At 45.1% G+C, this 24,463-nt stretch overlaps 1 protein-coding gene across 3 annotated transcripts in view; it reads left to right on the top strand.

The window, feature by feature from the left end:
- Positions 1–24,463, top strand: part of SH2D4A (SH2 domain containing 4A) — a 196,993-nt gene that overhangs the window by 128,247 nt on the left and 44,283 nt on the right. For 2 of the 3 annotated variants that reach the window (XM_063919989.1, XM_063919990.1), the window contains exon 5: positions 13,262–13,348. The exons of the other annotated variant lie outside the window; for it this stretch is intronic. In XM_063919989.1, the coding sequence (XP_063776059.1) occupies positions 13,262–13,348 (87 nt within the window). The remainder of the gene's footprint in view (positions 1–13,261; positions 13,349–24,463) is intronic. 3 annotated transcript variants of the gene reach the window in all.

Below are 24,463 nucleotides of genomic sequence, written 5' to 3'. Positions count from 1 at the left end.
TGACCTCAGTGCTATGAGGCGGTAATGCTAACCATTACACCATCCGTACTGCCCTATAGACCTTTCTTTTACAAAGCAGGCAGTACAACATCAACTTAGTGTAAAATGAAACTGAAAAAAGTTTTGTTTTATCATAACTTCACTTAAATGGAAAGTAGAGAAAAAATAATCAGTTATTTGTACATGCCTTGTTTTTATGTATTACTATTACTAGGCTCCACCATTCCTGGCCAAGAAAGGTAAATAACAGAATAAACATTATTAATGTAAAGCAAAATTTCTATAAACACTTGATTGGGGATACCATGCTTTTGGCATGCAAACCTATCCTATTACATAGATGTATTATAATAACAACATACTTATGGAAGAGATTGCTATGAAACTGGATAACCTGTAATTGACACACAGATCTCCATAGGTATTAAGGTGGTCCCTCCTGGTGCTCAAATCACTCATTACTCAGAGTCCTAGTTGGACCTTGCAGATTGGAGCTGCAGCATCTATGACGAGGAAGGCACATAATTCTTCCTTTTGCCCCCCATTTTATACCAGAGGTATCCTGCTGGGAGATTAAAGAAGATAAAATGCGGGGGGAGTGGCCAGGACGGGCATGGAGTAGCACTGCATTGTGCAGCTCTCCAGCCACAATATCCTTCAGTTATATCCTCTATTCTTCCCCCGAGGCTGCTTTTTGGACCGTAGCTGTTTAAAGTAGTGGTGCCCCCCTGGTGTGGAATTCAACCAGTTGCTGCTGTTTACTGACTCGTTTGGAGCCGTCTTGTGAAGGTGCCCTGGTGTGCGCTGAGCCCGCGTGTGACGCCGCGGGTTTGCGCTCTCGGCTCCCCGGAAGTCCGTCTCTCCTGCTTCTCACCGCCGCCCGCTGCAGCCAGCCGCGGCAGTTACGAGCGGGTGTGAGGAGGAAGCGCCCGCCGCTCCGTCTGGCTGTGTGAGCGCCTGAAGCGCTCTTTGAACGTCCGCCCTGCCTGTCCTGCATTATCTGCCACTGCCAGCCCGCGGACCGCTCCTGGGACACCTGAGACCCTTTATGCCTGAACTCTCTTCATACGTCCAGGTACTCGGGCACTGACCCATTGCAGCCTGTGCTAGGTGTACTGGGGTTTGGTTGTGGTGCATGTGCCCTCTTCCCCCTCCTATTGCTCTGGTTTATACAGCTCTCTGCTCCTGTTTATATTGCTGCAGGGAGTGTGCTCCTTTGCCAAGCATGGGAGACGCTGTTGTGGACTTGGCTCTCCGTGCCCTATAGAAGCTACTGAGTTCGGATACTGCTTAGCTCCCTGGCCCATATCCATCGGGCTACACTGAGCCGATATTCCGCAATACAGCCGGGAACTACCCTGTGTCTATATATATTTACCGCGCCTGCTGGCCTTTTATAGTGCGTTGGTGCAAGCACCCCCCCCTCCTCTTTGCCTGCCTTTGCTTTGATATATACTGCTGGTCGGTTGTTGCGGCATCGTGTTATCCAAAATGGTGAGGGGCCGCCAGCACAGTGCGGCGGCGGGCGCGATGGAGAAGTTTATCTGTAACCCCGGACCTCAGCAGCAGAGGGGAGAGACTGTAAGATCTGAGGCATCACCCCCATCTCCTGCTTATAGTTCTGCCTCCTCTGATCCACCAGATGCTGCGTTACAGAGAGTATTGGACGCGGTGACCGCTAGTGTAGCTCGTTTGGCTGATAAAATTGGGCAGGTGCAGTGTGACCTTTCCATTATTCATCAGGATCTCCAGCGGGTGATGGAGAGGGTTGGAGAGGCCGAGAACCGTATCTCTAATGTTGAGGATTCTGTCACCCCGCTGGGATGGCGTACTGATGCTTTGGAATCTCAGATGACTGATGTGCGCAAAAAACTGACGGATATGGAGGGACGTTTACGGCGTAACAATATCCGCTTCATCGGCCTACCTGAGAAGGAGGAGGGCTCACTCCTGAAGAGTTTCTCGAAAAGTGGCTCCGGGATGCCTTTGGGTCTGAAGAATTTTCGCCTTACTTCACCGTAGAACGAGCTCATAGAGTTCCGATGCGACCGTTGCCTCCAGGGGGCCCCACCCCGTACCTTCATTGCCAGATTCCTCCATTTCCGTGACCGGGACATTGTTCTGATACTTGCTCGCACGAAAGGCCCTTTAAAATGGAACGGGTCGCCGGTATCGGTCTTCCCGGACTTCGCGGTGGATGTACAAAAAGATAGGGCTCAATTCTTGCCTGTTAAAAGGAGGCTCCGTGAACTTGATTTGCCATATGCTATGCTCTTTTCATTGAAACTGCGGGTGGTGGCTGATGGCGAAACAATTTTTTTTGCGACTCCTCGTGAGGCTATGATGTGGCTGGACAGACGCTTCCCGGCAAGGCGTGCTCTTGCTGATCCTTGATTTTCCATGTAGCTCTGGTTGCAGGACTTTTGCTGTGTCAAATGTGGATATATGCTATCTCCTGTGGGGCTGCATGATGAGGGAATGTTTAATAGTTGCGTGTTTCTTTCTCCTCTTCTGCTGCTCTGTTTCATTTGTTTAGATATGTTAATTATTTTTGTATTTAAATATTCTGTCATGGGTTTTGTTTTGATTCTTTTTGGGTGGGGGGGGGGAATATATATGGTTCTACACTATCCGTATATGTTTTCTTTTGTGTGTTATACAGTCCTGGGGGGAGAATCTATATGATTCACCCTTAATTTTTTCAGGGGTGTTGTGGTTGGTGGCTGGAAGCTATCTCCCTTTTTTTCCCAAGAGCCGTTATATTCTTGGCCTCGTTTAGGGTGTGCCTGCACCACTTAATGGTGCAACGGATTTTTGTTTGTTTTATTTTGTAGGAATTTGTATTTTGTTCTGGGATCCAAGTATGCTACTTGTTGGGGGTGGTATACAGGGTGGGGGGAGGAGGGTTGTTCCAGGTTGTGGTTATTTTATGTGTGGATGTTTAAGGTTTGATTGTATGTGGATTGCTGCTGTATTCTTTAGGCACTGGTGTCCAGCAATTGCACATTTGCATGGCGGATTTGGCTGGCTGCGGGGTATTGTCCTTATTATGTTTTTTGATTTCTTATGGCTGGGCTTGATGTCGTGGAATGTGAGAGGGCTTAATGATACAATTAAGAGGTCCCTGGTACTTCGACAAATTAGACAAAGTACTGCTGACGTTGTTTGTCTTATGGAAACTCATCTGGTGGGCGGTAGGATTCTGTCTTTAAAGAAACCCTGGGTGGGTTGGGCGTTCCATTCAATGCACACCTCTGCCAATCGCGGAGTTTCGGTTCTCATTAGAAGGACCGTCCCCTTTGTGCTGGAGTCTATACAAACAGATCCCTGGGGAGATATGTATTTTTGAAATGTAGATTATATTATGTTCCTGTACTCCTCCTAGCTGTGTATGTGCCTCCTCCTTACTCTCCTGATGTTCTTAAGAAGGCGGCTGGGTTTATGGCTTAATTTCCAGGGATATCTGTTATCTGCCTGGGGGATTTCAATAATGTATTAGATGTGGCACTGGACAGATTCTCTGCTTCTCCTCCCTCTGCCCAACCTAGGAAATCCGCTTTTGCTGATGTTGTGTCGGGGTTGGGCCTGGTTGATCCCTGGAGATTGAGGCATCCGTTTCTTAAACCGTATTCCTGCTTCTCTCACTCTCATTCGTCGTTCTCTAGAATTGACCTGGCCCTCCTCTCGAGCGACATGGTTCCCCGGGTTAGTGATATTAGATATGAGAAAAGGGGTATATCGGATCACTCCCCCTTGACCTTTACCCTGGATTTCCACTGTTCTAGGGGCCAGGCTGTATGGAAGTTTAATCCGTTTTGGCTTGTACATATGGGAGATGGCTCTGAATTGGTAGCCGCATGGCGGGAATTCTTTGAGATGAATAATGCCGAAAACTCTATCTCTAATTTGTGGGACACGTTCAAGGCGTTTCTGAGGAGTACTTTGATCAAACGGGTGTCTAATTTGAAGTCCTTCTATAGGCATCGGGAGGCTGGGCTGGAGGCCCAGAGTGCCGCTGCGGAAACACAATATTTGCGGGACTCCCTGGATAGTTCTAGATTAACCTGGCTCTCGGCCCAAAGGGAATGGAACGATTATTTAATGGAAAAGACTCAGCATAGACTCCTTTTTTCTTTCCATACCTTTTATGCTACTGGCGATAGGCCTGGGCCATATCTGGCTTCCCTGGCACGGGGTGACAAAACTGCTAATGTTGTGATTGAGATTATGGCCTCGGATGGTACTGCTCTGACGCAGACTCCACAGATTGTGTCGGAGTTTGTGTCATATTATAGCTGTCTGTATGGTTGCAAACTAGACTGTACTCCGTCGCAACTGGACGAATATTTTAGACACGGTTTGTTTCCCCTCTTTGTCCTGTGAAGCTTATGATCTTTTGGAGGCACCCATTTCGCCTGAGGAAATTATGGCCGCTGTTAAGGCCTCTCCTAGTGGTAAAGCTTCGGGGTCAGATGGTATACCGTCCGAGTTATATAAGCAACATTCGGATTTTTTTGTCCCTCACCTACTTGAGTTGTATAACCAAATCTTTGCACAGGAGTCTCTCCCTCCGTCAATGGCGGAGGCATTGATTGTGGTTCTTCCTAAACCTGACAAGGACCATAAGAAAGTTGAGTCCTATCGCCCTATATCTCTTTTGCCCACTGATGTAAAAATTTTGGCCAAGGTACTGGCGGGTAGATTGAATACGGTTATCTCTCATATAATACACCCGGATCAGAGGGGATTTATGCCCAATAAATCGACATCCATTAATCTTAGACTTTTATTCACTCATTTGCAGATTCCCCATGAAGACTCTTCCCCCTCCATAGTTGTTTCATTAGATGCCTCTAAGGCCTTTGATTCTGTGAAGTGGGACTATTTGTGGGAAATCATGCGTAGATTTGGTATAGGCCCAAATTTTATTAAATATGTTCGTTTAATGTACTCCTCTCCCTCAGCCAGAGTGGTGGTGAATGGTTTTGTGTCTCACTCCTTTCCGTTGTCCAGAGGTACGCGGCAGGGATGCCCGCTGTCCCCTACCCTGTTTGCTATGGCTATTGAACCCCTTGCGTGTCTCTTGAGGACGGACGGGGGGATTTCTGGTTTTAAATTCGGTACTCGGGAGGATAGGGTAGCCCTGTATGCTGACGATATTCTGTTATTTGTGGATCGCTATGCTGAGTCTATGCCTAGGATTTTAGAAATTATTAACGAGTTTGGGCGGTACTCTGGGCTTCTAATTAATTGGGAGAAATCCTTTATTATCCCGCTTCGGGGCGAGATTCCTGCCTCCCCATTAATTACTCTTCCATTACGGTGGGTGGACTCCTTCAAATATCTGGGTATTTGGGTGTCTAACGATCCCCGAAAATTCACCTCCCTTAACATCACACCTCAAATAACGTTCCTTCGTGATAGAGTGAAGACCTGGGGGAAGCTACCTTTGACGGTCACAGGGAGATTCAATTTGATAAAAATGGTTTTCCAGCCCAAACTTCTATATATTTTACAGCAGTCCCCTGTTTATATCCCTGAGAAGATCTTCAAACAAATAGATGGTTTACTTTCTCTTTGATTTGGGCTAGTAAGCGGGCACGCCTGAGACTTGATACCCTGACCAGGACACGGGAATTGGGGGGTTTGGCTCTTCCCAACTTCCGGTTTTACTATTACGCGGCTCAGCTGACTTATATCTGGGAATGGGTTAACGATCTTGATACCTCTGCCTTGCACTCACTGATGCTGTTACAAGATTACCCTGGTGGTTCTCCACTACAACTACTCCTTTGCGGCAGCATCAAAATGTCTGCACTGCCACTTATAAAACAATCCATTTTGATTTGGAAATTGGTACACTCTGTGATGCAAGGTCACGGTATTGATCCTGACACCCCATTAGATAATATTTATGGTCTGCCGGAACTGTGTCCGCTTCAAGTCCAGGAGGTCTGGGGGAGGTGGGGAGTGTGCTCTTTGGGCCATTTGTATAATGATGGGACGCTTAAGTCATTTCAGCAACTTCAACGAGAGTATAATGTCCCTCAAGGGTTTTTCTTTCGGTTCCTCCAGCTGTGACATGCTCTGGCCGCCCAATATCCCGATGGCCCGCCAATCCTCGCTGACTCCCCGGTCAAATCAATGTTGCAGACACTAGAATCAGGACACTTTGTGGTAAATTTACTAAGGTGGGAGATTTTTAGAACTGGTGATGTTGCTCATAGCAACCAATCAGATCAGTATCTATTATCTTCTAGAAGCAGCTAGACAAATGTTAAGTAGAATCTGATTGGTTGCCATGGGCAACATCACCAGTTCTAAAAAAACTCCCACCTTAGTAAATGTACCCCTTAGTTTCTAGGATATATGGCCGTATACTCCAGATGCACCATACTGACCCTCTTTTCTCTCTTAGGATTAAGTGGGAGTCAGATGTCGGGTTGTTGTCAGACGATATATGGAGGGATGCGTTGGGGTCCCATCGGATCTCATCTTCTTCCGTTAGATACCAGCAGATACAATTATATATATTGCATAGGGTATATATGACCCCAGTGAGGCTGGCACATATTGGGGGATCTCATAATTCGAAGTGCCCTAAATGTGGAAGCCTGGGGGCTGACATTTGGCATCTGCTTTGGTCATGCCCTGCGATGTCGATGTTTTGGAAAGAGGTCATATGTGTCATAATTGATACAGGTATTCCCTCTCCCGTATTTACGCCTCTAGCATGTGTATTGTTGGTTATGGATGAAGAGGCTTTAGATCCACCCAGCAGACGTTATGTCATTAATTTATTTGCTCTGGCCAAGGTTTGCATAGCTAGGCTGTGGTTGGCTGGGGAGGCCCCGATTCTTAGGGCATGGGTCTCCTCGGTTAATTAAACTATTGCGCATGAAAAATTTGTGTTCCTGGCTAGGAATGCGGAAAAAATATTCTTTACGATATGGGGAAAGTGGATGGGCTCTAGATATTTTAAGGATAAATAAGTCCCGGATTTGTACTTTTTTACTTTTTTCTTCCCTTTGGGAGGTGTGGATGTGGGTAGCCCGTAGCCAGCCAGGTTGTATTGTGTTGTGTTGTGGTATATTATGTTATCTCTGCTATGCCTCTGCTTATTTTATAAGTGGTATGCTGGGACCGCTTTGTTCCTGGTCACCGCTGCGCTGTTAATGTATAGTTTTGTTTGAATTCTCACCTGCCTGCTGCACTATGTGTTTATTCTTTATTTTTTGTATGCAGCTGTATGTATGTTGTTATTACTGTGTGTGTTTTTGTTGCTTTTAGCTATTGTGTAAGTTGTTCTAACAAAATTTGAAAAAAATTTAATAAAAATGTATTGAATAAAAAAAAAAAAAAGAAGATAAAATGCCTGAATGAATGAAGGGGTGGCCCTAAATTGATATGAGGTTGGACCTATGGAGGAAATTTATTCTCTGTCCACCAAGCATATTTTTAGCTGAAACCAAGAATTGAGGGTTTGAGTCTATGTACAAACTGTGTAACTAGAAACCGAGATAACGTTTCCAAAATGCCACTAGAAGTTCCCAAACATCAGCTGGAGGGAAACATTAGGAAATGTTTTACAGATATTCTTGGGAAACTTTTATCTTACATGATTCATGAGGAGAGACGCATTGATTTGTAGTTTTCAATATCTAAAGCCTAGTCTACCAGGCTCCTGTGCATATTGACAAGCTTTTCTTTGTATGCAGAGACAAATACAAACACTAACTTAGCAGTAAGGCCAGAACATTAGCATTCATTACATGTATAACAGACCCACTGAATGAAGTAGATGCCTCGGTCTGCCTTCTTAAAGACAAGCTCCAGTGAATGGAGAAGAGTGTACTATGAAAGCATAGGGTGAATAGAAACAAGGAGGAGTAGAGAATATTATTTTATCATATTTTTTCTTTATTACAAATTAATTGATTTGTTGTGATTTCAGATAAGCCACAAAATAAAAAAAATAAAAAAATGTTATCTGACACAGCTATTATAAAACCCAATGCTTACGTGCCTCATCTGACTACTTTAAATGCAGAGACTGTTCTGGTAACATCAATACAGTACAAACAGTGGCGTAACTACTGCCCCCGCAGCCCTCGCGGTGGCTTGGGGGCGCAGGGCTGCGGGGGCGCCGCCACTGATTTAGCGCAGATTGACATGCGGACGAGCGTCCGCATGTCAATCTGCTGTCTCCTCTCACTAACCCTCCGCTGCTGTAAGGAGGGACACAGAGGGCACAAAGGGCACAAAGACCATTCTAGTGACATGGGGGCAGATTTATTAAGCTCGGTGAAGTGATAAAGTTGAAGGTGATAACGCACCAGCCAATCAGCTCCTAACTGCCATGTCACAGGCTGGGTTTGAAAAATGACAGTTAGGAGCTGACTGGCTGGTTCGTTATCACCTACCACTTTATCACTTCACCGAGTTCAATAAGTCTGCCCCATAGTTACAATATAGGGAACATTAGTGCACCCGGGACCCATCCCCCAGACTCCTGTGAAACTAGCCAATGGGAGTCCGGGGGCAGTCTTAAGAGGACTGTGATGCCTTATGCTGAATCCACAAGGCACCTGATGCACACAGCGCTACCAATCCCTGGCGGAACCAGCCAGCACATATATTACACACTGTACATCAGAACATGCATATTTATATACATATGCTACCCTCCTGCACTATGGACCTGATCGTAGCAGCAGATGGGCAAAACCATGTGCACTGCAGGGGGGGCAGATATAACATGTGCAGAGACAGTTAGATTTGGGTGGGGTGTGTTCAAACTGAAATCAAAATTGCAGTGTGAAAATAAAGCAGCCAGTATTTACCTTGCACAGAAACCATATAACCAGCCAAATCTAACTCGCTCTCCACGTTATGTCTGCCCCCCCCCCCCTCCCCTGCAGTGCACATGATTCTGCTAACAAATTTGCTGCTGCGATCAGGTCTGAATTTATCGACTTGTCGAAAAGCACGTGGATCAGCAGAATAGCTGCCGATCCACGTGTTTATGTCGAAAACGGGGACAAATCCGACAGGTTTTGGCCCCCTTTTCGACCATCTCAGTCCGACATCAAAATTATGTCAGACTGAGATGCGGACCCAGAGGAGACGAGGGGGGAGAGCCGCAGAGAGACTGGGGGACAGCCGGCGGGCATACAGGGAGATCAGCGCTACAGTAGCACTGCAGCTGGCTGTCACTCAGCCGCCCGACCTCACGGCAGCTTACACCCGGCTCCAGCATGCTGCTGGAGCCGGGTGGAAGCTGCCGTGAGGTCGGGCGGCTGAGTGACATCCTGCTGCAGCGCTGATCTCCCTGTATGCCCGCCGGCTGTCCCCCCGCGGCACACCCCCCTTCTCCTCCTCTGCGTCCTATCTAAATTCGACTTGAAAAAGTCGAATTAAGATGGGATTGAATAGGAGTTGTCGGATCCATTCCGACAAATACATGTCGGAATGGATCCGACTTTAATTGAATATACCCCTTAGAGAGGAGAAGCTCCCTTTGGGCCCCCTTCTCTCTGACATCGCTGTAGACTCAGGTCTCCAGGAACATGGTGCCTGTGTTTTGTACTTGGGGACATCTGTACTACACATGCACAAATCACTGGGAAAATGGACACAGTGTAATTTTCCATATGATTTCTGTCTGCAGCGCCGGCCGCCGCAGGACTCCAGGGGGGTACATATAATATATGGGTGCAGGGTGTGCAGTGTGGACCCCCGTGAAACTCGGGGGCCTATGTGCACTGCATACCCTGCATCCATTATAGATGCACAAATTATTTTTGTATATACTGTATATGAAATACAAAGATCATTCTAGTGACTTATTTACAATATGGGAAGTTTTTGAGAGATCTCTGGCCTAATTCATGTTTGTATGTAGTAGGACGGAATGCAATTTCTATACATGGAGGAGATTAAACACCTGAACCTGGGATTAGTTTCCTCCGGGCAGGGAAGGGTTAATGTTTCTGGGAGGCTTTGTTGTGAGGTAGGGTGAGGTATGGTTAGACTATGGAGTTGGAGATAGGGGGTGGGGTTTTAGGTCCATTTCAGGATTGCTCTAGGAATCCAATATAGGGAATTGTTTCTTCATGGATGTTACCCACCCTCCCTACAATGTGTAGTTGTTATGTTGTTGGTGTCAGCTTTTGTGGCGGGAAAGAACAGTTGCAGTTGCCATCTGTCTTTTGGGCTTGAGGTGCTTTTCCCTCCAATACATGTTTTAGGCTGATTTTACCCTACTGGGGACATCGGGAACCACCGGTCCAGGTGGGCCTCATGTTGATGTGTCATTGGGGTGGGAGGTGTACAGCTTGGGCATGGTTATGGGGGCTAGCTGTGCGCCACCCCTGTGGTAAATTGGTGTATGCAGTTGGTGATTTTGCACTGTGGGGGCCGTTCTTTATGGGCCACCATACTTTCTTCTTTCGCTTTCATTCAGTATCAGAGTTATGCTAGTTTAGTTATACCTTAAATAGTTTCGTTTTAAATAAATAAAGCTGACCTTACTTTCCCCTTATACAAGTCTCCGTGTCTTTATGTATAAGGATTAAGGTGGTATTGTTTTGCACTTTCTCTGCCAGGATGGGGCATTCATCAGGTGATGCAGAGTTTAGTGACCATTTATCGTACAATGAGCGATTATTGGCAGACTGCGCATGTGCCAAGGTGCTGCTGAGATCTCACTTGCAATGAGGATTTAACTGAAAAGTGATTGACAGGAAGTGACCTTTTGGAGGTGTTAACAGGAAATTATTGGGGGTAGTGACAAAAACAGGTGTGTCATGGCTTTTATTTGGGGCATATATCTTCATTCAGCTGTGATCATGTACCCAGAGAAACATGGCGCTAGTGTCGCTATTGCTGCGGCCAGTCTGCATCGTCATAGGGCAACCCTTAGCCTTGATGTTCCTTGCTTTTACGTTTAGGCTGCAAATGTGTACGCAATTGCGAATGAGTTTGCAATGGCTCTCAAAGTCGTCTCTTCATTCCTTGGCGACCGCTTCACTTGGTAACAATAGCAGCTCCCTGGCCTAGAAAATCACAATTACAGTTGCATTTGCGTTCACATATGAATTAGGCCCTCTATAAAAGACAGAGAGCACTATGGGGACCTTTTAAACCATACAGAGCGCATTTTAGGAACTGATATACAACACAGAGTATCAGAGTAAAGGATTTACAGTACAATATAGGCAGATTTCTATGGACCCTTTACACAATTGTAATGCCCGATTATACAATACCGTGAGCTTTCTATGGACCTTTACACAATACAGACAGCATCCTAATGAACAATCTACAATACATAGAGCATCCTATTGACCAATATAAAATACAGGGAGTATTCTAGGGACCTCTATACAATATGAAGAGCATTCATCATACTTGGTTAATTAGTGGCAGTACAGTACCTGATTGTGGCTGGCTGCCCAGAGGATTGGTATTTTAATTGTGTTTATAAGAAACTACAATCTGAACAGCTGTGTAGATATTAGATAGCCAGATAGGTGTAAAGCTGTGCCTCATATCACACAAGCTCATGTTGTTTTACAATTTTGTTTTTCCTGATTACAATGAGAAAATAAACTTGATTTAAAAAAAAGTTATAATTCCTCAGAGCTATTATTCATAAAAACAGCCCCAACATGTCCTTTGTATCCCCATGTCACTCATCTCATGCTCCCACATGTCACTTAGACCTCTACTTGCTCTAAAATACCCCCACATAGCCTAAGACCTTCACTTGCCATGAATTTTCAAATAATAGTCTAGCTCGAGCTTGCAGGGGGGCAGATCACGTACTGCAGAATGCATGGTTCTCTCTGCTCCTCTGATGTGCTGTGATGTGAAAGCCTGCTGCTTCCGTTAATCTTATATCATAGGGCCTAATTCATACTTGCCTACTTTTGAAAAAGCATTTCAGGGAGATTGTGAAAGTAACACCTATAAGCGCGGACGTGTACTGCTGCATCTAAGAGGCGTGTCATGAAAATGACTTGCATCAAAGGTAAATGAGCCCCAAAGTTAGTATACTGTATACACATATACTGTGGCCATGAGAAACCTTATTTAAAATGAATGTAGCCATAGGGATCATTGTGCCTTATAACCAATACAGGGAAATGGCGCTGATGACCCCATTTGAATGTATATATCTCTAATTTATCTTTTCCCCAAGAATGTAACAGCTATATAATGGGAGTAAGGTAATATCAGGGAGATTGCTGGTCTAATCAGGGAGTGAGGGAGATTGCTTCTATTTCAGGGAGTCTCCTGCAGAATGAGGGAGGGTAGGAAACTATGTCCTAATTCATTTCTGTACGCAAAAGCATACGCAGCTGCATTTTTTTAGGTTAAGGGAACCTGGCGCCCAGGAAAGAAGATAGATGCCCACTGGAACCATCGCAAAATCCTCTGCGAATGCATACTCATACGCAGCAACGACACAATAATGAGGAACATTAACTCCTATTGTTGACCTATGGTTACGCAGACTGGCTGCAGCAGTAGCGATGCTGGTGCCATATTTCTCTACGTACATGATCTCAGCTGCAGGCAGATACATGCATTGAAACATGACACGCCTGCATTTTTGCTGCTACTCCCACATTAACTCACCCAAGCGGTCCCTTCCTGACAATTACTCTGCATATAAAATGTCACTGCAAGTTGGCATGTCGGCAGTGCAATCGCAGCAAATGCGTAGTCTGCTGATAATCGCTTTGTTGTGAAAACATCGGTACTGCATGCAAACATCAATTAGGCCTATAGTGCAGAGAAGTCACACAGGAGGCATAGATCTGGGCATAAATTATAATAAATTTTAAATGTAATAGGCATAATTTGTTCGGTGGAAAATCCTTAGGCTTTATATAGCAGTTAGAGGTGTGATTTAGGTAAGAGCGATTACTGTGCCTCCATGCTGCAGTGGGATCATTGAGCAAGAACCTCATGCTAGCAAAATGCAGTAACAATAAACCTACTGTTTTGTAAGTGCACTGTGTAATTAAAAGAAGTTACTTATTGACTATATAGTTGTGCGTCTTTTATTAGTATTCTGGATAATCCGTTGTTTTGTTCTTTTTAAAACCTGGGGGACAACTTCTGGGCCTTTTGGGTACCTCTCCTTGGCTCAGCTTCTGGGTGTGGGCTATTTGCATGTCTGGTTTGGTGGTGACTAACCAGGTAGGTAAAATATGTAATTGTAAATGGAATGCTCTGATTGAATTCCTAGTCTGTCACAGAGACACCAAAACCAAGATCAGTCGAAGATATATTGGCATCTTCCGCAAGGCATTTTGAAAAGTGTGGTCTGCAGCAGGTAAGATCATTTGGATTGTGAGACTTAGATCGTGTCATAATGTGATGATGTCATTTAAATTACGATTTTTTTTTTTTAATGTGGTCAGTGATGGATCCAGGGGGTGGGCACTTGGGCCCGTGCCCCCCCTGTTATTTGTGCCCCGTTTCCCCCCCCCCCCTTCCCGGCGCCGCACAGGGAGATGACGGGCGCCCGCTGAGATTGTGTTACCAGCGGGCGCCCGTCTCCCTGCACAGCGGCAGCCGGAGGCAGGAGCTCAGTACTGAGCTCCGGCTTCCGGCGCTGTCACTGTGCGCCGTGCGCTATGGGAGAGACGTCAGTCATGACGTCTCTCTCATAGTGCTGACTGAGGAGCGGACGCCCAGGGAGGAGGAGGACTGCAGCGGCCTGGAAGCGGGAACGGGGCTCGGTAAGTATGTTTTTTTTTCTTCCTTAATGCAGAGGGGGCATCTACTGGGGGCAAACTACGGGGGACATTACTACTGGGGGGGCATCAACAAGGGGCATTACTACTGGGGGGGGGCAAACTACTGGGGGCATTATAACTGGGGGGCATCTACTGGTGGCATCACTACTGAGGGTTCATCTATTGGGGGCAGCTACTGGGGGACATTTTTACTGGGGGCCATCTACTGGGGGCATTACTACAGGGGGGTCATCTATTGGGGCAAACTCGTAGGGGGCATTATTACTGGGGGGTCATCTATTGGGGGCAGCTACTGGGGGCATTATTACTGGGGGGCATCTACTGGGGGCATTACTACTGGGGGGTCATCTATTGGGGGCAGCTACTGGGGGACATTTTTACTGGGGGCCATCTACTGGGGGCATCTACTGGGGGCATTACTACTGGGGGGTCATCTATTGGGGGCAAACTCCTAGGGGGCATTACTACTGGAGGACATTATTACTGGGGGGCATCTACTGGGGGCAAACTGCTGGGGGACATTATTACTGGGGGGCATCTACTGGGAGCAAACTGCTGGGGGACATTATTACTGGGGGGCATCTACTGGGGGCAAACTACTGGGGGACATTATTACTGGGGGGCATCTACTGGGGGCAAACTGCTCGGGAACATTATTACTGGGTGGCATCTACTGGGGGCAAACTACTGGGGGACTATTACTGGGGGCCAACTACAAAGGTGCTAACTACTGGCGGCGTAACTACAGGGGCATTACTACTGGCGGCTTAACTACAGGGGCATTACTACTTGGGGGCTAAACTACAGGGGGGGCAAACTACTGGGGGCTTAACTACAGGGGCCAAACTACTGGGGGATAACTACAGGGGCCAAACTACGGGGGGCATTACTACTGAAGGCTAAGCTACAAGGGGGCATAACTACAGGGGCTAAACTACAATGGGGCATACTACAGGGGGCATTACTACTGGGGGCATTACCACTGGGAGGCTAAACTAAAGGGGGGGGGGTAAACTACTGGGGTCATAACTGCAGGGGAATTACTACTGGGGGCATAATGACTGGGGGCATTACTACAGGCAACATTACTACTGGGGGCAATACGGGCATTGCAAAAGGGGCACCACTACTATGGGGTCTATATAAGGGGCACTACCAGTACAGTGGACATTGCATAATGAGCGCTACAACTGTGGGCATTGTATAAGAAGCGCCACCTCAAATGCACCGAAGCCGCACGCAAATGTACTTGCCCCTTCCATGGTACCCCCCCTATCATTTTCTTCTGGATCCGCCCCTGAATGTGGTTATAGTTAGAAGCATAACAAGGAAAGGCAATATTAATTCACATTTTTTGTGAGATAAATTGAGCAATAGTAAAGCTTATTTACAGTATATCATTATATAGATGCATGTAGTGGGATGTAATGGCATCCAAGAGCACCGGAGGTGCGGGGTGCCGGGCAATCTCATACATTTATTTAAAGGGACAATCCCTTACAGGACAAAACCATGCCTTTATAAAAAAAAAAAAAGTATGAGATTGTCCGCCATCCCGCACCCAGACGATCTTGGACTCCATTACATCCTGCTCATGTTCTTTTCTTTCCATTCAATGTGCTGTGATTTTCAAAGTCAGTCCCCAGAGTCCCTGCTTTGTGTATGGTGGATCTAAGTCTCATGGGTATATGTACTAAAGGTTAGTTTTTGCTATTTGGGTGATTTATCGTTAGTTTTGCAAACCCACCATTTACTAAATACAACACAGACGGGAAAAAAACAACCAAGTGACGACTTTAGAACATTTGACCAACTGCTGTTTTTTTCACATAGAGAAGAATAGGATTTGCAGATTTACTAAAACTCACTATGATCTGTGCAGGCTATGTTAGGTATTAAATATCAGAAAGAGTTAAATAAAATAAAAAAAAAGTGTGAAGTGTGATTTTTATTTTTTATTTATAAATGTAACTCTTTCTAAACCTTACGAAGCCTGCACAGATCATATTGATGTGTGCAGTGCTTCTGTTTGGGGTGCTTGTCTTTGTTTATAACTTCTATTTACCATTGGTTTCGATAAGGAAATATTACTGTCATTGAAACCCGACTGATGGTAAATATTCATCTTTTTAGGCAGCAACAATGTCGCCTGTATCCACTGGTTATAGGACCAAAAACGACGATTAGTAAATTTAATAGTAATGTCAGCGCTTCAATTGCTCCATCGGGCGCCATCTAGTGGCCGCCTGCACACGAAACACTTGAATTCCCCCCCATAGAAGTGAGGAGCAGCATTAGCCTTTTATTACATAGGATGCTGATGAGCATGCCGGTTTATCTGAATGTGTTATACATAATATTAATAGACTGCAAGTTGTCTGATAATTTCATACCGTCATAAGTTAGTTGCTAAAACATGACTGAATGTTCTGGTGGTCTTTTATTTGTACTGGTGTGAGAACAAATGGTGTTGTTCTGGTGTGAGAATGTCGGTATCCGGTCTCTAGGTCGACATGGTCACTAGGTCGACATGTTCTAGATCGACATGACAAAAGGACGACATGAGTTTTTCATTTTTTTTTTTTTTTTTTTTTTACTTTTTCATACTTTACGATCCACGTGGACTACAATTGGTAACGGTAACCTTGCATGAAGCATGGCGAGCAAAGGGAGCCATGTGAAGGGACACGGTGCACTAATTGGGCTTCCCGGTCACTCTACGAAGAAAACAACACTAATTTTTTTTTAAAAAAACCTCATGTTGACCTTTTGTCATGTTGACCTATTTTGGGTGTCGACTTAGTTACTGTCGACCAATAGTGGTCGACTTAGACACTGTCGACCTAAGTGTGGTCAACCCTGTGAACCACACCCGAGAATGTAAGCCCTGCATGAACCTTTACCTTCTCCAACAAAGTGAATAAGCCAGTTCTGGGCAGGAAAACGTTGTGTGGTTTTCACCTTACCAATATTTTTTAAGCACTTATTTGGGGGAAATTTGCTAATGGTCAAAACTGATGTTGTACTTCCAGAGCCAAAACACACATTTATAAATATATAAAAATTTATATAAAAAAAGTCACCTGTTAGCAAATGTATGTTTCAGTCCCTGAAACCAAACCTCAATTGTGATCGAGTTTTATAAATTTTCATCAATTAAAATTGACCTTTAGTAAATTCCCCCCCCCCGTATGTTTAAACACTGTTGTGTCAGTAGAGATTACTCCCCTGGGAACCACAACATTGGCTCTACACAAGAGGATCTCCACCTCTGCTGGTCATCCTATGTATAAACTTCCTATCGGCAGATGTGTAAACCCACACAGTGAACCTTAATTGCTAATAACTCAGTTCTAAAACGTAACTAGAAATAACAACACAGACAACTGAAATGCCATTAAAATCGGTCAACCGTATTTATTTTATAACACTTAAATAAGTGGTTACCTTTAGTTAATCAAATTGGCCATTCGCCAATAACTGTTGAGGCCCCAACTCCACCCAAGTACACCATAATAGGTCTGGCCAGACAGCCAATTATTATTGTTATTATTATTATTATTATTATTATTATTATTATTATTGTTATCTATTTTATCCCTTGCTTTCTAAACAACACAGAATTTAGCTTGGGCTTATTTACTTTTATACTCTATCAAATCAATAAGGTATTGTGTTTATTTCTGTTGTGTACCTTGGATGTATGCCTTACCTGATCTTCCTTTCTGGCAAGAAAAATCCTTAATCTCTTGTTAATTGCTGCTAAACAATGTCAGACAGACTATGGGAATCTTTCAGACAACTGAAAGTTTACATTTAGCATCATTTACAAAGAAATGCAAAAGTATTTCTCTTGCAATGTAAATCAGAGGTGGGTGTGGTGGGGTGGGGTGGGGGAAGGTTTGGTCTAGCAGCCCTCAGTCTTGTGCTCCTGATGTACGTTGTTCTCTACTTAGCTATAAATATGAGAAAGACTGAGCAGAAGCAACTGACTTTAACATTACGTGGTCTACTTTGCACAACATAGGGTGATCACGCAGCATACCAGAGGCGTGGCACTGCATGTTCTCCCTTCTTATACCCCTTTTTCATTAGCTCAAAAAACACGGGTAAATGTACGGGGACGCACATTTACCCGTGTTTTTTGCTAGTGGAAAAGGGTCCCTCTGCAAAAACCCGGATCAAGTGATCCGGGAATCCTACCCGAGTAGCTTACCAAGTTGAACACGAGTTCAACCCGGTAAGCTGTGCAGTGTAAACGGAAGCCGTGTCGCATTCGTTCACAGTGTATGGAAGGGCGATCATGTGATCTCCCAGCGCAGCCCCTGCAATATGCCGGGTTGGTGAGTGCAGTGGCAAAGGGGGCTGAGCAAGGGCCGCAGCCTGGTAACACACATGTCAGGCTCCCGGCTGCGACCCGTGCTTCTAGGTGGAAAAGGGGTATTGGTCTGTAGGCTTCATATTAAAAGTAGTGATGAGCGGGTTCGGTTTCTCGGAAGCCGAACCCCCCCCGAACTTCACCCATTTTACACGGGTCCGAGGCATACTCGGATTCTCCCGTATGGCTCGGTTAACCCGAGCGCGCCCGAACGTCATCATCCCGCTGTCGGATTCTCGCGAGATTCGGATTCTATATAAGCAGCCGCGCGTCGCCGCCATTTTCACTCGTGCATTGGAAATGTTAGGGAGAGGATGTGGCTGGCGTCCTCTCCGTTTATTCATTGTTGATGCAAATATTTGTGCTTGCTTAGTTATATCTTAATTGTGGGGACTGGGGAGCAGCTGTATAGTAATATAGGAGGAGTACAGTGCAGAGTTTTGCTGATCAGTGACCACCAGTTTTATCCGTTCTCTGCCTGAAAAAAACGCTCCTTATTATCTGTGCTCAGTGTGCTGCATATATCTGTGCTCACACTGCTTAATTGTGGGGACTGGGGAGCAGCTGTATTATATAGGAGGAGTACAGTGCAGAGTTTTGCTGACAGTGACCACCAGTATACGTTGTCTGCCTGAAAACACTCCATATCTGTGCTCAGTGTGCTGCATATATCTGTGCTCACACTGCTTAATTGTGGGGACTGGGGAGCAGCTGTATTATATAGCAGGAGTACAGTGCAGAGTTTTGCTGACAGTGACCACCAGTATACGTTGTCTGCCTGAAAAACACTCCATATCTGTTCTCAGTGTGCTGCTTTATTGTGGGGACTGGGGACCACCAGTATAATATTATATAGGAGGAGTACAGTGCAGAGTTTTGCTGACCAGTGACCACCAGTATACGTTGTCTGCCTGAAAAACACTCCATATCTGTGCTGCATTGTAGATAGTATATAGTAGGAGTACAGTGCATCATTTTGCCGACCACCAGTATATAATATATAGGAGTACGGTACAGAAGGCCACTGCTGTACCTACCTCTGTGTCGTCAAGTATACTATCCATCCATACCTGTGGTGCATTTCAGTTTTGCACAGTTTGCTGACCACCAGTATATAATATATAGCATTATGGTGCAGTAGGCCACTGCTGTACCTACCTCTGTGTCGTCAAGTATACTATCCATCCATACCTGTGGTGCATTTCAGTTGTGCGCAGTATATATAGTAGTAGGCCATTGCTATTGATACTGGCATATAATTGCACACATTAAAAAATGGAGAACAAAAATGTGGAGGTTAAAATAGGGAAAGATCAAGATCCACTTCCACCTCGTGCTGAAGCTGCTGCCACTAGTCATGGCCGAGACGATGAAATGCCATCAACGTCGTCTGCCAAGGCCGATGCCCAATGTCATTGTAGAGAGCATGTAAAATCCAAAAAACAAAAGTTCAGTAAAATGACCCAAAAATCAAAATTGAAAGCGTCTGATGAGAAGCGTAAACTTGCCAATATGCCATTTACGACACGGAGTGGCAAGGAACGGCTGAGGCCCTGGCCTATGTTCATGGCAAGTGGTTCAGATTCACATGAGGATGGAAGCACTCATCCTCTCGCTAGAAAAATGAAAAGACTTAAGCTGGCAAAAGCACTGCAAAGAACTGTGCGTTCTTCTAAATCACAAATCCCCAAGGAGAGTCCAATTGTGTCGGTTGCGATGCCTGACCTTCCCAACACTGGACGGGAAGAGCTTACGCCTTCCACCATTTGCACGCCCCCTGCAAGTGCTGGAAGGAGCACCCGCAGTCCAGTTCCTGATAGTCAAATTGAAGATGTCACTGTTGAAGTACACCAGGATAAGGATATGGGTGTTGCTGGCGCTGGGGAGGAAATTTACAAGGAGGATTCTGATGGTGAGATGGTTTGTCTAAGTCAGGCACCCGGGAGACACCTGTTGTCCGTGGGACGAATATGGCCATTGACATAAATTTTTTCATAGGTACGATCTTCCTCTCCAATGAAATGTCTTGTCTATTGATTTTCTTTTATATTTAATATTATACTGTTATCATTACCAACATCGTTTTCATCATTATCCTTATAGCCTTACTTCCGATTCCTAATTATGCTAAATGATAGCGTATAATAGGGCACGAGCTGTAAACTGCTGCTATTTATGAACAACATGCTTCTCTTCTTTATAGACGACCCTCTATTTAGTTTGTGCGGCTCTGGTTTTAAATTGAGCCATGTTTTACCCTATCAATAGAAGTTGGCATAATAATTCTTTTCTGCCCAAATGATGGTGTACAATAAGGCACGAGCTGTAAACTGTTGCTGTTCATGAACAATATGTCCCTTCTCTTTATAGATGACCATTCTCCATAGTCTGTGCGTCCTTGGTTTTAATTCGAGACGTTTTCTACCCTATCAATAGAAGTCGGCATAATAATTCTTCCCCGTCTTTCACAATAGATATCTACCTTATATATATAAATATGTAATAATAATAATAAAAAATAAAAAAATAAAATGTAAGGGTATCAACTCTGGCTTCGGTCTTGAACCGGTGGCCTCTTGACCGTAGCCCGTTTCTCTATCCACTGGGCCACTGCAGCCATGAGAATTCTATGAGTTTCTTATATGCCTAAACTCTGGGATGCCATATCCACACTATTAGTCGTTTTTCGATATAAGGGTGACGAAAATAATGTTGATTATTATAAAGTAAAAAAGCAAAATTCAATCATGATGTACTAAAATTATTAATGAGTCAATGTACTTTGACCCCCCATATGAAATTCATTACAACCTATAATGTGGGAGTGCTAAGCTTATTTTACACTTAGCTAATCATATATATATATTCATTAGACCATCTATACACATTTTTCGACACCCTTTGCCGACAGCGACAATATAGTGTTCATACTTATTCGTATTTGTATTATCTCTATTCTTGTTGCTCTAGTTTATATATATATATATATATATATATCCCTTTATATTATCTGAAATCTATATAATGTCTACACCTGAACAAAACTAATTAATTCAACCTGTGCAAATGACCAAATATAGTGTGAAACCCAATTACAATCTCCAGGTGTGAATAAACAGACTCTAAAGCTGGTTGGCTGATACCTACTTAAATACATCCACACCTGCCAAAATGGGAATACACACTTCCTGAGGAAACCGCCGATACCGTGGGCGGAGAAACGCGTAGAGGGTCATTCTAACTGCTTGTCCACTGCTGGAGACTTCCACGGATCATCCATTACTGTTACTAAGGGATTAGTACGGTCTTTTTCCATCACGTTTATTGGATCCATTTCTGCTCAACTCTTGTTGCTGTGCTTGGAAAAGCCCCGTTCTGCTGAGGTGCCGTCTCATCTCGGGTATTCCCTTGCCGGGTAACCCGTCACAGACGCTGTCAGCTGCCGAGAACCACCTCCGCTACTTGCTATTGACGGGAATCAGCGTCTACAATTACAAGTGAAAAACCGGATCCTAATGCCAGGGGTGAGCAACAGCATACTACAAATATAACAACCCCTTTGCATAAATCCACTAGTAAATCCTAATTATCTTGTGGAGTCAATTTACTTACCCCTGTATCAGTACGGATGCCACCAGCCTTATTTATGACTGTGGACTGAAATATCTAATAATTGGCACAAAGGCCAACTGCAGTGAATTTAAAGCTATTTTTTACTGTGAATGTGATTTCTTATACATGTATATGCACTTGCACTGCTTATGTTCTTAACTTATAAACTAATCATCATAAGTGGTTTTCCACTATCTCTAATAATAAAAAGTTTTTATTGCATATTAGCGCTCCTTAAATGTTTTTTATAGAACATTAAGTATAAATTTTTGTCTTTGGCATCCAGTTGCCCTGTAGGAGCTGCTATTATATTAACCATTATATATCAGGTGTTCTCTTTAATTAATTAATTAATTAGCGCCCGATGTAACGGGGCAGTCATTGCCCGTGTGTTTTCTCTGTTTGAATTTATTTGTATATGGCCATTGACATGCCTGGTCAAAATACAAAAAAAATCAGCTCTTCGGTGTGGAATTATTTCAACACAAATGCGGACAACAGGTGTCAAGCCGTGTGTTGCCTTTGTCAAGCTGTAATAAGTAGGGGTAAGGACGTTAACCACCTAGGAACATCCTCCCTTATACGTCACCTGGACCGCATTCATCAGAAGTCAGTGACAAGTTCAAAAACTTTGGATGACAGCGGAAGCAGTCCACTGACCACTAAATTCCTTCCTCTTGTAACCAAGCTCCTGCAAACCACACCACCAACTCCCTCAGTGTCAATTTCCACCTTACACAGGAAAGCCAATAGTCCTGCAGGCCATGTCACTGACGAGACCTCTCCTGCCTGGGATTCCTCCGATGCATCCTTGAGTGTAACGCCTACTGCTGCTGGCGCTGCCGTTGTTGCTGCTGGGAGTCGATCGTCATCCCAGAGGGGAAGTCGGATGACCACTTGTACTACTTCCAGTAAGCAATTGACTGTCCAACAGTCCTTTGCGAGGAAGATGAAATATCACAGCAGTCATCCTGCTGCAAAGCGGATAACTCAGGCCTTGGCAGCCTGGGCGGTGAGAGACGTGGTTCCGGTATCCACCGTTAATTCAGAGGCAACTAGAGACTTGATTGAGGTACTGTGTCCCTGGTACCAAATACCATCTAGGTTCCATTTCTCTAGGCAGGCGATACCGAAAATGTACACAGACCTCAGAAAAAGAGTCACCAGTGTCCTAAAAAATGCAGTTGTACCCAATGTCCACTTAACCACGGACATGTGGACAAGTGGAGCAGGGCAGACTCAGGACTATATGACTGTGACAGCCCACTGGGTAGATGTATTGCCTCCCGCAGCAAGAACAGCAGCGGCGGCACCAGTAGCAGCATCTCGCAAACGCCAACTCGTTCCTAGGCAGGCTACGCTTTGTATCACTGCTTTCCAGTAGAGGCACACAGCTGACAACCTCTTACGGAAACTGAGGAACATCATCGCAGAATGGCTTACCCCAATTGGACTCTCCTGGGGATTTGTGACATCGGACAACGCCAGCAATATTGTGCATGCATAACATCTGGGCAAATTCCAGCACGTCCCATGTTTTGCACATACATTGAATTTGGTGGTGCAGAATTATTTAAAAAACGTCCGGGGCGTGCAAGAGATGCTGTCGGTGGCCCGAAGAATTGCGGGCCACTTTCGGCATTCAGCCACCGCGTACCGAAGACTGGAGCACCACCAAACATTCCTGAACCTGCCCTGCCATCATCTGAAGCAAGAGGTGGTAACGAGGTGGAATTCAACCCTCTATATGCTTCAGAGGATGGAGGAGCAGCAAAAGGCCATTCAAGCCTATACATCTGCCCATGATATAGGCAAAGGAGGGGGAATGCACCTGACTCAAGCGCAGTGGAGAATGATTTCAACGTTGTGCAAGGTTCTGCAACCCTTTGAACTTGCCACACGAGAAGTCAGTTCAGACACTGCCAGCCTGAGTCAGGTCATTCCCCTCATCAGGCTTTTGCAGAAGAAGCTGGAGACATTGAAGGAGGAGCTAAAACAGAGCGATTCCGCTAGGCATGTGGGACTTGTGGATGGAGCCCTTAATTCGCTTAACCAGGATTCACGGGTGGTCAATCTGTTGAAATCAGAGCACTACATTTTGGCCACCGTGCTCGATCCTAGATTTAAAACCTACGTTGTATCTCTCTTTCCGGCAGACACAAGTCTGCAGAGGTTCAAAGACCTGCTGGTGAGAAAATTGTCAAGTCAAGCGGAACGTGACCCGTCAACATCTCCTCCTTCACATTCTCCCGCAACTGGGGGAGCGAGGAAAAGGCTAAGAATTCCGAGCCCACCCGCTGGCGGTGATGCAGGGCAGTCTGGAGCGAGTGCTGACATCTGGTCCGGACTGAAGGACCTGCCAACGATTACTGACATGTCGTCTACTGTCACTGCATATGATTCTCTCACCATTGAAAGAATGGTGGAGGATTATATGAGTGACCGCATCCAAGTAGGCACGTCGGACAAGTCCGTACGTATACTGGCAGGAAAAAGAGGCAATTTGGAGGCCCTTGCACAAACTGGCTTTATTCTACCTAAGTTGCCCTCCCTCCATTGTGTACTCCGAAAGAGTGTTTAGTGCAGCCGCTCACCTTGTCAGCATTCTGCGTACGAGGTTACTTCCAGAAAATGTGAAGAAGATGATGTTCATCAAAATGAATTATAATCAATTCCTCCGTGGAGACATTCACCAGCA

This window comes from Pseudophryne corroboree, chromosome 1 (assembly GCF_028390025.1).
Source record: "Pseudophryne corroboree isolate aPseCor3 chromosome 1, aPseCor3.hap2, whole genome shotgun sequence".
Classification (NCBI taxonomy): domain Eukaryota; kingdom Metazoa; phylum Chordata; class Amphibia; order Anura; family Myobatrachidae; genus Pseudophryne; species Pseudophryne corroboree.
The sequence above is the reverse complement of the archived record's forward strand: the minus strand, read 5'-3'. Positions and strand labels throughout refer to the sequence as shown.